The 16,594-nt window shown below is 29.6% G+C and overlaps 1 protein-coding gene across 13 annotated transcripts in view; it reads left to right on the forward strand.

Annotated features, from left to right (window-relative positions):
* LOC113510608 (small conductance calcium-activated potassium channel protein) overlaps positions 1 to 9,481 on the forward strand; it is a 266,010-nt gene extending 256,529 nt beyond the window's left edge. For 5 of the 13 annotated variants that reach the window (XM_052896244.1, XM_052896242.1, XM_052896248.1 and 2 more), the window contains 6 exons: positions 772 to 882; positions 1,289 to 1,416; positions 2,230 to 2,299; positions 3,309 to 3,428; positions 3,632 to 3,774; positions 4,610 to 9,481. In XM_052896244.1, the coding sequence (XP_052752204.1) occupies positions 772 to 882; positions 1,289 to 1,416; positions 2,230 to 2,299; positions 3,309 to 3,428; positions 3,632 to 3,774; positions 4,610 to 4,775 (738 nt within the window). In that variant the 3' untranslated portion in view covers positions 4,776 to 9,481. Of the gene's footprint in view, positions 1 to 606; positions 718 to 771; positions 883 to 1,288; positions 1,417 to 2,229; positions 2,300 to 3,308; positions 3,429 to 3,631; positions 3,775 to 4,609 lie in introns of all 13 variants that reach the window. The other 8 variants (XM_052896245.1, XM_052896243.1, XM_052896250.1 and 5 more) reach the window with 3 other exon arrangements.
* The last annotated feature ends 7,113 nt before the right edge of the window (positions 9,482 to 16,594 follow it).

Consider the following 16,594-nt stretch of genomic DNA (forward strand, 5'->3'; position numbering starts at 1 on the left):
TGTTAAATGGAAGTAAACGTATAAATCAATTTCTTTGCACATATTAGAAATGAAAATGCACCGAGTGGAAATAAAGTGTCACAAATTATAATAAGAAACTGGGTGAATAATTATAAAATTTGCTATTGTAAAATTGTGCACTGTGGTTGTTTACATAACTATATACGCTACTGGTAATTTAAATAAAAGTGATTTTCATATTTTTTCATTTTGTTGTATAGACTAGAAGTTTGCATTTTTGACACGAAGTAACTATGAGAAATAAATTCAAATTAAATTAAATATAAAATTAAAAAGAGAATCTATTATTTAATAAAAAATTCGAAGGCAACGGAAACCGTAATCAATTAAATATTTATATAATAAATGTGGCAATTATTAAAGTATGCTTTGTATTCAATATGAATAAGTTTATGCTATTAGTTTCAGTTGCCTTCGTCTTAAATTAAAATTAAAGTGATACAATAAATAATATAAAAAGCACATAGCCGACGAAATAGTTTCTTTTCATTTTTAGCCTTCAATAAAGCCTTTTAATTGGAATGAATATTCTTGAATGCTTTTACACGTTCGCTTGCGTTTTACATTAAGATATTCACTTAACAGGGAGCTGGATGCACAGCGTTATTAGTCGCGGTTGTTTCAAGAAAATTAGAATTAACTAGAGCCGAGAAGCACGTTCATAACTTCATGATGGATACACAACTTACTAAAAGAGTAAGTATTACGGCGACATTGGTTCATCACAATTATTGTTAATCTAATTAACAGGGGGCGGGATGTACAGCATTATTAGTGACGGTTGCTTCGAGAAAATTAGAATTGACTAGAGCGGAGAAACATGTGCATAACTTCATGATGGAAACACAACTCACAAAAAAGGTAAGGTGCCTGTTACAGGAGTGACAGGTCGTGGTCAAGGTAAAGTGCAATAGCCAAAAACTCTGATATAAACATATTTTTTATAGTAAGTGATAATAAAATTAATTTGCTTTTATGTTGTCAAATGCTACTTACTAACACGGTATCAACTTTGTCCGCAATAACACCGTGACGTCTTATTAATTCTGTATAAATAGAAGCTAATTTATAAACTATTTAAACATGTAGAAATGCATTAAATAATCACTAGTGATAAATAAATAATTTTCATTAAAATATAGGCTATAATGTAACTAAGTACCTATTAACTGTACCACACTTTGTTACTATATTTGTTAGTTCATATTTCTAGCTTTTTAACATGAGAATAAGTAGGTATCATACAATAATAATAAAACTATTTCAGCTGAAAAATGCCGCGGCTAATGTACTACGAGAAACGTGGTTAATATATAAACATACAAGATTAGTGAAAAGGGTTCACCCTGGACGTGTTAGAACACATCAAAGAAAATTCTTGTTAGCTATTTATGCGTAAGTAATAATTACAAGGCATTATTTACAATTCTATACCGATTACGAACCAAAAGATCGATGCGGTAACGACCTACAAATGTTATCTTGAATACCAAATTCGAAAATTTAAAACCTTTTGATCAGTAATGGGAAGGATTATAATGTAGATGTTTATTAGTTCTCAATATTCCATTACCAACAGATTTTTTCCAGTGCAAGTTGGTATAGAGAATTAAGTTGACGGGTGACCTAATGAACGGAACGATGAAAGGAATGAAACGAATGAACGAATGAAAGGAACGGATGAAACGGGTGACCAGAGGGAGACTTTGTACAAAAGTCGATTTCTTGGGTACCTCTGTCCCATTCGTGTTTCAACCGTGAAGCTGTTGTGTTTGCATGGCTGTGTTTCGGTTTGAAGGGTGGGATATGGCGTGAATTTACTAGGTACAGAGGAATAACACCTGAGTCCTCAGGAATGGCAACGTATGGGGGGTATCATGGGCGAAACAGTATGTGTGTGTACTGCTATGTCCATGGTACTGCTCATGTCTATAGGCGACGGTTACCACTTTCCAGGTGGGCCGTCAGCTTGTTTGCCATTCTAAGTTGTATAAAAAAAAATGAAAAGCATGCAATCAGAGATCATTTTAAAAATTACGATTTATATTCTATGACATTAAGTATACAAACATTATCATTTTCAGTCGCATCATCATATACAATTTTAATAGAGAACTTCTAGTAGACTATAATTACTGTTAACAGGAGTTATATAGCTCGACACTTGTTATAGCAACACTTGATTATCACCGATTTACACTGTTCCAGATTACGAAAAGTGAAAATGGATCAACGGAAATTAATGGATAATGCCAATACAATCACAGATATGGCAAAGGTATGTTGATTTTATTAAATCATAATTTTCTGCTAAAGCTACACTAATATCGACACATCCATCTAGATTTTTAGCATGCACATTAGGAATGCAACCTATAGTTTTAGCAAGTTAGTGTATGACACTAGCTAGAAAATAGCTCCCTGTGCCTTAGATGCAACAATTGAAATAGGAATTCTTGTGCCGTTACAGTGTAAATAAGTAGATTTTTTCACTAAAAATAGCGAATTTATTGGTGACAAATATTTAATATTGATAGTAATTAGTATTGGTAATAATTAGTATCTCGCTATGTTTATTTTAAAACAAATAAATCGTGCCGATAAACGATAAAATATTTTATAGACATTACACATATCTATATTTTTATTTAGATTGTGAGATTATCTGTCAGTAAGTAAATTTTGCTCCTCAACACACATAATAGAAAAGAGCATTTAAACAAACCTTCTATTTTGATAAGATTAATATAAAACTAATATGGAAATATACTTTATCGAATAAGGAAAGAATTACTAAAATGTATTTATTATTAGCGAATATATCGCGTGGAAAACAATACAAGCGAATTGGATAGCTCCTTCAATGTGAATATCGCTAAAAATAGAAGAATGATATTAATATGTCATTCAAAAGCATGTTAGTAATAGAATTAGTACGTTGTAATCTTAGATTGCAATAAGTAGTACTAATTTTTTATATTATTTTACTGAATTTTATTTCAAAATTTCATAACCATTCGCTTAGCGCATGTTCTAAAAAAGTTTTTTCAAAATTTGTCAAAATTTATGTGCATGCTGCAAATGAAACTTTAATTATATAGATTTTAGACTTAGATAAGATAAGAATCATATATTAGTCAAAATACAATACATTAAATAACATACAGTATTCATACATACAAGTATAACATATTAGTCAGGCATTCACACTGAACATATACAGATTTTTCAGAAATATTAAATTAGAATCAACAGTCAACAAAGAACAACAAAGCGATTGATATCAGGACCCCTTTTTATTTCAGACGCAGAATACGGTGTACGAGATCGTTTCAGATATGAGCACAAGACAAGATACTATAGAGGAGAGGTTGACTAGTTTAGAAGAAAAACTCACTTCTTTGCAGGTAAAATATTAAAATTGAATATATATATATATATATATATATATATATATATATATATATATATATATATATATATATATATATATATATATATTCATATCAATCATTCTTGTTCATTAGTGAAACAAATATCAAGGTATTGATATTAATATAATTTAATGAAATCACTACAAATCTGAATGAAGATTATTTCCTTATTCCAGGAACAAGTAAACACATTACCAGATGTAGTAGCTCGATGTCTTCAGCAATGTTGGGAACGCGCTGAACAAAGAAGAAACTTTCTACATCCTGACACCGCTGCTGTACCTACACCGCCTTCATCTTCAATAGCTCCATATTCCAGGTATTGAAAACATATAAACATTATTTTTCTTTAAATAAAATTAGAGTATAGTATCACGAATATTAACTGTTTCAAATAATATGATTACATTAATAATTTATGTTTAACATGACTGTTTTACTGGTTATTTCATAAATTTTTTTTATTCCTATACCATTAGTGCTCGTATGTGTGCGACTGCCAACACACAAGGACTAACCACTATTATTATTACCAGAACTTCTCCTATCAACCTCCGACTATCATTTCGTTCACGCACGTTTTGCGACACATCTTTTACCTCTATACAAAACATTTAAAGATATCGACTTCAAATAAATAAATTGCTGCTTACGGCCTAGTGGTAACTGTTCGGCGCCCAAGCTGCGAATCGAACGAAATCAAGTGTTGGCAGTTTCACACATACTAATTGTAGCAGATTGAAACAAAATAATTCTTAACAAATAACCAGTGATATGAATTTTCGTAAAAGTTACATCTAGTTCAGTAAAATATAACTATTTTATTTTTTCAATAAATCATAACAAGGTACGTAATGAATCCGTTCTTATAAACAATATTTTGTATATTTTAACCAATAATTTTTAAATTATTTACATTTATTATAATATTCCCTTTATTGATTACTTTATCTCCAATTTAAAACGTATACGACACTTTATTTAATATTTATAAAAGAACAAATTTAAATGAAGCAATTTATTTATTTTTTATTTCATGCTCTGTGTTATAGCTGTATGCAGAATTAACTTTAATAATTAATTTAACATTTATTAGTTTTCGAAATTGTCATGTCGGTTGCTTTACGCGAATTATGTATATTTATTAATTTCAGAACAATAGCATCGTCATCACATCCTTGGCCACCGAGTCCAATACTTCAACCAGCTGCGCGGACACATTCAGCTCCCGAAAGTACAACCGCTCACACACCATCACCTGCACAACCACAGCCATCAAGCCCAGCTCCTCACGCGTCTCGGCCTCCTCTACCTAGCTGAGTACCGCCTTCCAACTCCGAACTCCTGTGCTGAACTCGACGAAACTCGGCGCCCGTCCTCTGACCCCCCCTTTATCACGACTACGCCCCAATTAGGCTGCCGGTAAAATTGTTTCACTACGAAGCAGATGTAAACCTCTCGAATGATTAATACTAAGTTACAATCGAATTTACTAATGATTAGCTGATCGATATTAGAACCGCTCTGAATGATTCAGTGATCGATAGAACCAAACATTAATATTATATTCACCTATTAATTTTCTTTCATTTATTTAATATCGAGCGGTTCTGGTATCTTTATCAAACGATGCCAACAATTTTTAGTTACGGAGTGAATGAGGAAAGTGAAATGATTTTTCCGATATGCCGAAGGACCACGCCGCGGAGCGAGACAAGGTCAGCCGTAGTTTTCTTCGCTGTTCCCCAGTTTCGGATGTGCCAGACTGTTCTCTAGTGATATTGTTAGATAGTGAATGAAATGCGGCGGAACGGACTTGCTGTTGTGATTATACAAAATGCTTTATTGATAGACGCTATAGGTAATACGTTAGATCATATTTTGAATACATTATCAACATTAGTGTAGTTAGATGAGCATTACACGTCTGATCACGTTTTTTCTGAAGTTCAAGGAACCAATACACTGTTTTATAACTTCGTGTGTTTTTACTAAGGTTTATTGAGAATAAATACATTTGCCAGTTATTCTGTTACTTTAAATTTATAAAAGAAGCAAGATGTTCCTTCTTTCATAGATTTTGGGATGTTACAGAAATAGGACATAGTTCATATAACTATGTAGATACTAGAACTTTGACATAGTTTTTTCTTAGAAAAATATTTGTTGGCCAGTTACAGATCACAAGTCATAGACTAGTAATGCATTTATTACAATAAAAAAATCGAGTATTATATTATGAAACTATCTAAAAAAATATTAGATGTTGTTACTGATTTTGGTTCATTGTTTAAACGTTTACACACAAAGTAATAAAATAATTTTACTTTAACTATACCTAATATTACTAAAAAGATTATGTTTTAGAATTTTAAAACTATTGAGCTGTTATTGGTTGATAAGAATCTGAATCTGAATAGAATAAAAGTAAAATATTGAAGCAGCATTGATAACTATTAATTTATTGTTTACCAGATAACTTTACAGATCAAACTTTTGGTGAAAGTTTATGCATTTAGGATTTGATTTTATGACACGCATTGTATGAATCTGTATACACTTTGTTTAGTATATAGGTAATAATTAAATTGTTACTACCTGCCTATTGACATGTAGATGTAAACATTTTATAAGACTAGATTAAGTAAAGCTTTGTATAAGACATAAGATTGATGGCTGTCTAAATAGTGCCTAAAACACTACGAAAAATTTCGATAATTCAGTTTTATTATCCTAATAACTTATGAAAATGTAAATAGGTAAACTAAAATTTGAGAGCATAATATTTAGTAAATATCTGAATTTTGTAGTTGTACGAGAACGCATGATGGGATCAATTTATTTGTATAATTTTATTTTATGGTAGTATCTCTTATTTATTTCCTCCTCTTATCTAAGTTATTCTTCTCTAGTTATTATAAATTGGTGAAGTATAAATGAGTTTTAAATAATATGTTCATCTTTTATACTCGGTTTAGTATTGCACACGAGTCACCTTCTTAAATGAAATAAACAGGATAGCATACGAGTATTTCATCAATACAAAGACACGTATATGGTAATTAAATTATTATATTTTTCTTAATAGGTATGTTATTACTACATTTTATAATATTGGTTTTTAACGTTCACATAGTTGATTCATTATTATTGAAAATAAAAGTTGTAATTTCACATAAAATATTTTAGTGGATAGCGACAACGAGTATCCTTTAACGTTAGAAAAATATGCATTCATTGAAATAGAGATAATAAATTTAAAATTTTATGAGATTAAGTTAGTATTTCACTATATTTGTGATTATATTATATTTCTTATTTATACCTATAACTGATTTCAAAAATAGAGGACTGTATATTCCGGGAATACCAATATATATTTTAATACGTTTGCTTCGATATCTGCAAGATTTTTGAGCCACATTACATTAAAACATCCATATATTTAAACTGGTTGCAATAGTATCAATTGATACCTTAATTTTTATATATAACAGAATTAAAATATTAGTTATTGCTGTTGCTAACATATCTGTTACTGAGCAATCTAATCTAATTAGCAATCTAATTACTGAGAAAATTATTGGATAATAATAAAATGAAACTTAAACTACTTGTATTGGTATTGAATAAACCCCCTGAAAGTACATTTACATATATCAGTAAAACCATTAGTAGTAAAATATATGTTGTATGGAATTGAAATCAGCTTAATTTGCATTACGAAACTGGTTGAATGCATTTCTTTAAGGTACGTTTAATATCTATATTTTATATAATTATTAAATGTACCTTAAAGTGAAAGTTTTTGAGATAATTTTTTCATAAAAATAATGAAATAAGCTTTTGCTACCAATTTCGAAATGTAAATTAGGCTTTATGTAATCATATTTCATTTCTTTTTCTACTAGCAATATTGCTATTTGAAATGTACTTTCCCTAAAGGGCCTGATATAGATTTAAAATTAATAAAAACACAAGTAACAAATTTTTTGTTAGGTAGCTGAATATTCGGCGCATACATTATTTAAATGCTAACAAAAAATTGCAATGAGCAATTCTTTTTTTTATAAATGTTACTTCTTTTTCTAAAAATGATTGTGAATTTAAAAAAAAATCTAGGATTATTTTTAAATAAAATGGAAAATTATTAGTAACTATTTCGATTTTTTTATTTTTATTTAATTTCGTATATGATTTATCAGAATTCACCCTACAAAGGGATATTTTATTTATAGATCTATAGTTATTATTTATCTAGAATAAAAAAAAAACATAGATAAGATATAAAGTATTTACTCCTATATTTTAAATCGTTCGTATTCAAAACACCAACTAGCATATTATTAGACATACGATCGATAGATTAACGTTTATTCTTCAATATATCTATGAAAGAAAGTACCTTACCTTATCCCTTTTAAACTTTCCTACTATTAATATTTGATAACAGTGTTTTAAACTTTTTACTCCCTAGTATTTTTAACTACCTCGAATTTTTACACGTCATAGGTACACGTCTATCAACAATATGGACCAACACAGACCTGGGACTTTATAAACTTATGGCTGTACATATGTACAGTAACTCTATGTGTACTATTTAAACAAAAACAAACTTCAAGAATAGTCCCTCGTCTATAAAGGTCCTAGTAATTTAGTAATAACTGCCACTTTCAATATTATTTCGAAAAATATAAATATTAATACATAAAGTATTTTGAAAATATACTACCTGCAAGCCTCTGAAGCAAAGACTCGGAACAGAACTTAAAAAAAAACGATCTATCGTAATTAATTCACAATATGAAGAAGTTACGATTAATTATTATGTTTAGTATAAATACGTAGTACATAATTTTCACTTGCACAATTTAATGCTTGTTTGAAAACTGCCTATCATTTAGATAGGCAGTTTTCATACATATAAATGCATTTACGAACCCTCGAGATAATTCATTTAACTTCTTATTATTTTTTAAAGAAGTTTTATGGTTTTAGATGATCTAATTTTATACATATATAGTTCAGTATTACGGATTAATCCATCTCCATCACTTCGGAGGTTTGTGGCGGTTGCCTTTAAATATTTAAACTTCATTTACGTTACAAAGCTGGTTGCATGAAATTAGTATTGTATTTTTAATTTTATAACAGTTTTACATGTTAGACATTAAATACAATCTCCAAACAACAATTATATACAATAAGCCCAATACCCATAACATCAACAACTAATAGATACTACTAGTTGCAATTCCGGTATTCCGGTACCTTCAGTTAATATATTTATTGAAGAAAAATAAATAAAAATTGTTGCACATCAAAAATTATCGTTGTAGTGACATCCTAAACGCACAATGAGTTTCTATATGCATAGTGGTATGTCTTATCAAAATAAATAATAATGACTTATATTAGCCTAATTAAACGTCCCCAACATGATGAGATTTAAGATGATCTAGTCATTAATTATAATCGCTTTATAGTTTATTATTACATAAATAATATTATGCTTATTTGCAAAAGTATTTTATCCTAACAAATATTGTATATCATCAACTCAAACTAGTTCACATCGTTTACAATAATGTATAACATTTACGATGAAAAATGTCTATCTACGTCTTTTATAATACTTTTGCGAATATAATAATCTCGTATTTTTAGCAAAATTTCAAATTGATCTATTTATTTGTAATAAGAATTGACCAAATGTTGTTTAAGATTGATAAAATTGTAGAATTTGTAAATAAGTTAGTCGCGAATCACTAAGACATTGTGTACTTATAAAATAATGTAAATAACAGTTGTATTTGTGAATTTTAATGTAAATAATTAATTTAATGATATACGGTTCCAGTAAATTATTTTTAAATAATTATGTTCAATTGTATAATGAAATTTTAAGTTGTATGCCAACGGAATGTTCTATGCGGTGCGTAACAGAAGAGATGAAACTTTTGTGATCATTGTTAATGAAATGAAAGTGTAATTTGGATTATATGAGCTGTAGTATTTTTTAATGAGTTTTTTATTTCTTACCGACTCAAAACTTTCAAATTGATAACACTAACTGCGTATTTAAAATTTCATCTTCGGAATTAAAATGTAATCATTATTACAATTACAATACTAATTGATACAATTAAATATTAATTATTCATTATTTACTGGTAACTATAGATTTCCTTCACATTTTGCCACAATATAGATACGATTCTGCATGACTTGATCCACGAGTGTGTTGTCGACCTTGAAGAGATGTGAATACATTCTTTTTGAAGAATGCAATATTTTAGTCTCTAAGAAAAATCTCGGCAGGTAACTTATTCCACAGACTGAGCGTTTGCGAAACAAAACTCCTTTAAAACCGCACTGTACGCGACCATTTATGTTTTAGCATGTAAGAATGAATTCCTGTCGACAGTAAACCGTGCAGTGATAAAAGGCTATAAGCATCATTTTGAACAATTCGTTATACAAACAGTAGAACATACAAAGGAAGGTATGAATTTGCCCTAGACTTAAAAACTTGATACTGTCTATAAGTTTGAAATCATAAACAATTTTCATAGTCAATTTTGAACAAAGTCAAAAGGATCAAGCTCGAATCCAGATGCTTCAACCCATAGATGAGAGCAATACTTCACGAGGGGCTGAATTTGTGACTTATATGAGTAGTCTTTGTCTCGGAGCGAAATACCTTTTTATTTTATTAAGCATTTTGGATGCCAGCTTGTCCTATTTTCAAGATTACATCGGTAGTCGACAGTGCTAAAGATGTCGACATCAAGAATTTCAATACTTTGTACTTACATAGATAGCGCATATTTTATATTTATATATTCTGTGACGTTTATAGTACTGTACATATCAAACAGCGATGATTACCGCTTCCTATTAGGCAGACTGTAAGCTTGTTTGTCATTCAAGTTATATGGAAAAGAATCAGAACTCATCTAAATATGATACATTTCGATATATAATGAATTGTATAAATAATTTAAATTCTAAAGAAAGAAGTGAGAAGAAACTAAAAGGGACATATGATAAAAGAGCACATTCAAACAAATAATACCCCCATTTCTACAATATCATTTGTTAGATATGAGACTTATAGAATATATGTTAAATAGAGCTATGAGAAAGAAAAAAATCTATGTTTCCTAAAAAATACCTTTTTGTTAAGGTTTCCATTTTAAATATGCTTATGGTAATCATCAATTATTATATAAATATATTTTTCTCAAACATGCTTGGAAATGTGAGCATTATTTTGACAATCATCTTCGAGATAAATCAAAATTGCCGTACTGGCCAGATACATGCAGGCAGCGGCCGGTAAAAGTTGTATGAAAATCCGTATCTGTCGTGTTTTGCGGCCAGATAAATTACTATGTAAACTCATATCTGCTCTGTAATTTAAAAATGGAATGATCTTTTACTTCGAAACATGGCTACCAAGGAGGTAACTAATAAAAGGTTTTATTTAAATTTCGAACTGGCTTGCAAATAGAAAGCTGTTTATTGAAAAAAAAGAAACAAAGTAACATTATGGCGCGTGAAAAATTATTATTGCTCGTTATTCGTCATTGAACTTAAAAAGTAAAATTGTGTTTTTGATTCCCATGCATTGTTTGAGAAAAGTACTATACAAACCTTGGCGACAACTAGGCATTGATGGACTCACGTATGCCTTGGCTACGCCTCGGCCCACATTTGCACGTTCGTCCATCAATGCCTCACTTGCTACCTGCTGCAGTAATGTACTAATGCAGTAATCAGTGAACGCTATGTGATGTCGGCATAGAATAGACCACTCTTTCCTTTCCCGTGGCTGACGTAGGAGGTGATTAAGGAAACTTAATTGTCGAGGGATGGACAACAGCTTCTCTTTTAAAACATCACCAAAGACTAACTGTGGTTGCTAAATTGCCTGCCAAGCGTGGCAATTACTGATAAAACTTCTTATAGAGAAGGCCTATGTTCAGTAGTGGACAGTTAACAGCTGCAAAAAGAACAAATAACCTACAAACAACCTCTGTATAATTCCTAGTTTTCCATATAAATCTTATTTACGAATGGTACTAATTAATACTGTAGCGATATCAGCAGCATTGCTAGATTGGGTATTTTTTTCCCAATTTCTGTTGAAAAGTGTACTGTGAGATATTTTTGGAGAAAAATGAAATGGGGTTGAAAAAATGTGAGTAAATTTTTAGACAAAATTTAAAATCGTCTATCATACCCATTGTTATGATCATCCAAAAAATTAATAATAATTAAAAAAATTAGAGAATAATTTTTGTAGCTTCCAATTTTGACTAGACAATGATGTGTCCAAATATAAATTAGATATATACGAGTAGTACATAGTATTTACAACAAAAATAAAAATTTAGATAAAAATTCACACACTTAGTTCAAAAGTATGTTTTATTTTAACCATGAGTAAAGGTAGGTTGTTTTTAGAAATAAATCTGTGTCGACGAAGAAGTATTAAGTGTGGGAGGAATTGTTCCCTCTTTATAGGGAAAACGACATTCTGTGAGTTATCTTTTGTCTTCGTTTCCTTTAATTTAATTGTACTCTTCTTATAATTAAACTCCTTATAAGGCGGAACCATGATCGCGTACAAAACGGTAATTATATAGATGTTTGAGTTGACATAGTCAACGTTAAGCTTTATAGCTTTGTAATTACCATTTAATGATAATTGAAATCACAAGAAATTCTTATTTAGCGTTAGTTCGACTAAAAGTTAAATCATTTTATTTTTAATTAACTTCAAAACTGAGGTAGTGAATATTAATCGTTAGTATATATATATATATATATATATATATATATATATATATATATTTGTACGAGTATAATACGTTGATTTGCATCGACTATTTGGAACAGACTTTAATAATTTTATATTTTTTATGCAACCTAAAAGAAGAAAGCCTATAGACATGAACAGCAGTATCATGGACATAACAAAGAATACTGTTAATTTAAACTTTCGCGATGTTTACACATATTTTATGTACACAATCGGGACTTAACACGATGAAAATACCTTTGCAGGTAAATGCTTGCTTCTTTAATTCACGATTGTATATTTAAAATAATATATACTGCGTCACCAATTATACTCTTCATGCGTTGTCATTCCTGAGGACTAAGGTGTTATGCTTCTGTACCCTAAAATTTCATTGCTATATCCAACCCTTCAAACCGAAACACAGCTACACCAAAGCACAACTGCTTCACGGTAAAAACGCAAATAGTTAGAGGTACCCAAACAGACAACATTAGTACAAAGTGTCCCTCTGGTATTTACTCTCAGTTTGATCTCATATTGATTTTGTGATGACTGGACATACTATTTGTCTTTACGGAGCAAAACTCTGCATATAACAAAGCAAAAACTACAGATTTTTTTATTTAATACAAAAATCATTCAAAATATACTTGCAACATGCTAAGTCATGCTAAGTAACAGCCAATAACGGATTTTAATTACTCAAACGAAAATTACAAGTCTAAGCAAGTAAGAGAAATTAGAATGGGTGTATGTTAAATAAATTATAGCAATGAGAGTGTCCATGAAATCGGTTAATTTATATATAAATTAAATAAAATCTATGTTGCTATAATTCAGATATCCATAGCAACATTTCAATAATACAATTTTATTGTAAATAATTGTAAAAAGGTATAGATGTGTGAATGGGTAGAGTTATAGTAGCTGATAAATGCACGATTCCAAATTCTAAATTAAAATATTAAATGTGACTGTTAAATGCTTGTAGTAACGTAGATACATCTTATAGATCGATATACAATATCAATTTTGTGATTATTGAAGTCTATTTTTCGGAAAAAAAAATATGTGTATAAAAATAACTCAAGGAAAAGTCACAAATAGCCGTAATAAATAACTTACTGTTATTTTATAATAAAACCTTGATCTTTAACGTAGTTATTTATTAAATATATCAAAGAAAACAACACCCACTTTCAAACAATAAAAAGATTTCAACTGAAAACATTAAGCAAACAATCAGTGAATTCACTATAAACTGTACTCGCAATGTTTTTTACGCCTTTAGCTTCAATAATTTCTCAAGAGAATCTGTTACGTACGTACATTTTTATATAGTAAAAAGTAACCTTAATGTTTATTCGGCTACTATATTTCCAATACATATATAAATGTATCTATGTGTGTGTATTTATATATCATGGGCAGTGGTCTGTAGAATTGTTCGGTTTGACATTCCGACTATCTTCTTCCGCGTACAACCACTTTGGAATCAACTCCCAGCAGTAGTATTTATCAAATCACAATCTTAAAAAAAAAGAGCATATTACTTTTTAAAAGGCCAATAGCACACCTGCAATTTTGCCGATATCTTTGATGCTCATGGGCGGTATCACCTTAATATGAGGTGAGTCGCAAGCCCATTTGCCCCCTGTATTATTAAAAAAAACTAATTAAAAAAATAGTCAATTTTTTCGATAAATTGATGTTTTTATAATGTATCAGTAATTAATGCACAATGTAGAGACACAACTTCGAAACAAATTTATTATCTGTAAACATTTTTTTAGATTATAATGTAAATGTTCAATGTAAATGTACAAAATTTCCATTCAAAAAGGCATAAAAGTTATGTGGTGCCGAATATAAAATTATTCGTATATCATCTGTCCTGCTTATAAAGACATTCGATTTGCCAGTTCGATTGACATAAATTTCAGAATAAAAGAATTCTGAAAGCGTGAAGATGCCTTATTGACATTCTTGGAAATTTCAATTTTTATTGAATAACAAAATAATATTAAGTGTTTGCATAAAGAAATATATTTCATATTCATGTGTCCTAGGCATATTTTCTGTAGTCCCACGATACTCATTAAACTGAAGAGCATATAAGTCAATCATACTACTATCGCTCTTATAATAATGTATAGAGTATATTAGCGAAATTTCACCGTGTTGGTTCCGGCGTATAATAGGCCATCCTTTCCTTTCCCATGGGTGCCATAAGAGATAACTAAAAGAGGGCGAGGGATGGGCAGCAGCGTTCCTCTTAAAATGTCTTCAAAGCCTAACTGCGGTTGCCAATCCGCTTGCCAAGCATGGAAACTACTGGCAACACCTCCCAAGGGGGATGTTCAGTAGTAGACAGTTAAACAGTATATTGATGATTAGCGAAACTACGTTACTGAAATGAAAATGCTACACTGAATATTATAGAGTTACGTGAGCAGATTGTGTTCGCAATAGAAGTATTGCAGTAGTCTCGATATGAGTGAGTTATCCGACAACTTAAAGGAAAACTACTATTGCTTTGGAAAAGCTAAGCCGAAAAAATTATAAGATCCTCATCTTAATTTATTTTATTCAAATTTTACGACAGTATTTTAACCATTTCTTTTCATTTATTCATGGATAAAATGAAAAAAAAGTAAATTAACGGTAGACGGATACACGGTCACTTTACAATGTGTTCAAAAGTTGAGGTATACTAAAATACTTAACCAAAACAAAAAAGTACGTGAAATATATGATACAGATAAAGTAATGGGTAGTAGTGTAGCTAAAAGTAGAATATCAATATTATGTTATGTTAAAAATATACCTAATTACCAAGGAACAGAAAACTAATATGTTATTGTCGACGTCCTTTAAAGAAAAAGCGAAAAAAATATAGTATGATTGACGTAAGCCATACCTATATAGGTCAATCTCATTGCTTTTTATAAACGTCCTGGTTCGAATGTATCCATCCGAATAGATGAAGTTTCACTATCTATATTATTTCCGGTTCATTAAGACGCATTTATCATAGATAATGGAAGACTTCCTGAATACTACTCAGATTTTGCACTTCTTTCCAAAGAATTATTAGATATGTATATTTTTGCTAAGAAAATTATTCTGTATAGCTATGTTAAATTGGTCAAATCAAAAGAGAAAACAAACAATCTCAGATACAAATATTTATAGTATTATCATAGATATTTAAAATTATTTAATTATTTACATAATTATGTAAAATTATTTGTAATTAAATTTTGATAGGTACTAACATTGTCAGTATTCTGGTGTATACTCCCTTAAATCATAATATCTTAGATATTTTACATTTTCGAGAGTCCAATTTCAGTAGTTCAGAATTTTAGTCGATATCAGTCGATTCAAACCACTTCTCTTTATAATAATAGTACGAGTATAAGGTCTATACTACACGAAGTTAATTAATTATCTTGTTCTTAGAAGTTAATATTATATCTATAAACAATTTATATACTAGATGAAACATAATCAGGAAATTGTCAATTTTGGAATCTTCCAACTTTCAACAAGTGCATTAATTACTCGCACATTATGATACCCACTTGTCAAAATGTCATTATTTGGAATTACGAGTATATAGTTTGAAATTGTTGTAATTTGATTGAATAGTTTTGTACTTTGTATTATCTGTAATTTGTACGCCTATACAGATACGAAATGCGAATATATGTCTTGTTCAAAAACTGTTCAAAATTTAAGTTGAGTAGGCCACCATGAAGCGTCACTATTTACCAATATCTTGGATCTATTCGGAAAATTTGGTAACAGAAAATGGGGTCAAAAGGTTCCATACAGAAATTTGGCAAAAAATAATAAACTTCGAATTATATGTACCTCAATCACAGATGATATAACCTCAATGCTTTTATCATCTACTATGTATTAGTTTACATAGCTTTCTGTCAACACGAAATTCATCATAGTCAGTGTTTTCTATCAAGGGCGAATAAAGGCTATTTTGATAAATGATACTTTTACATGTTAAGAATAGGAATAAATCTGTCTCTCACCACCGACAGTGAGACAAACGGTCTGTGTTCTGTGTAAAATATAAATATTTCTTATCTATGTGAACATTTTGGAAGAGGTTAATGCATGTGTTAGATATTTATTTTAAATTATATTAATTTTCTTAAACATCTTGTGTTAAAATGTGTATCTACATTTATTAATAAAAATCAAAGTAACTACTTTAAATATAATAAAACGTTAAAATTGTTATTATACCAAATTTGGTAATAAATTATTCTTGTAATGTATATAGAACACTAATTTATAT

The sequence above is a fragment of the Galleria mellonella genome, unplaced genomic scaffold (genome assembly GCF_026898425.1).
Source record: "Galleria mellonella isolate WM207_F2 unplaced genomic scaffold, CSIRO_AGI_GalMel_v1 utg32, whole genome shotgun sequence".
In the NCBI taxonomy this organism is placed as follows: domain Eukaryota; kingdom Metazoa; phylum Arthropoda; class Insecta; order Lepidoptera; family Pyralidae; genus Galleria; species Galleria mellonella.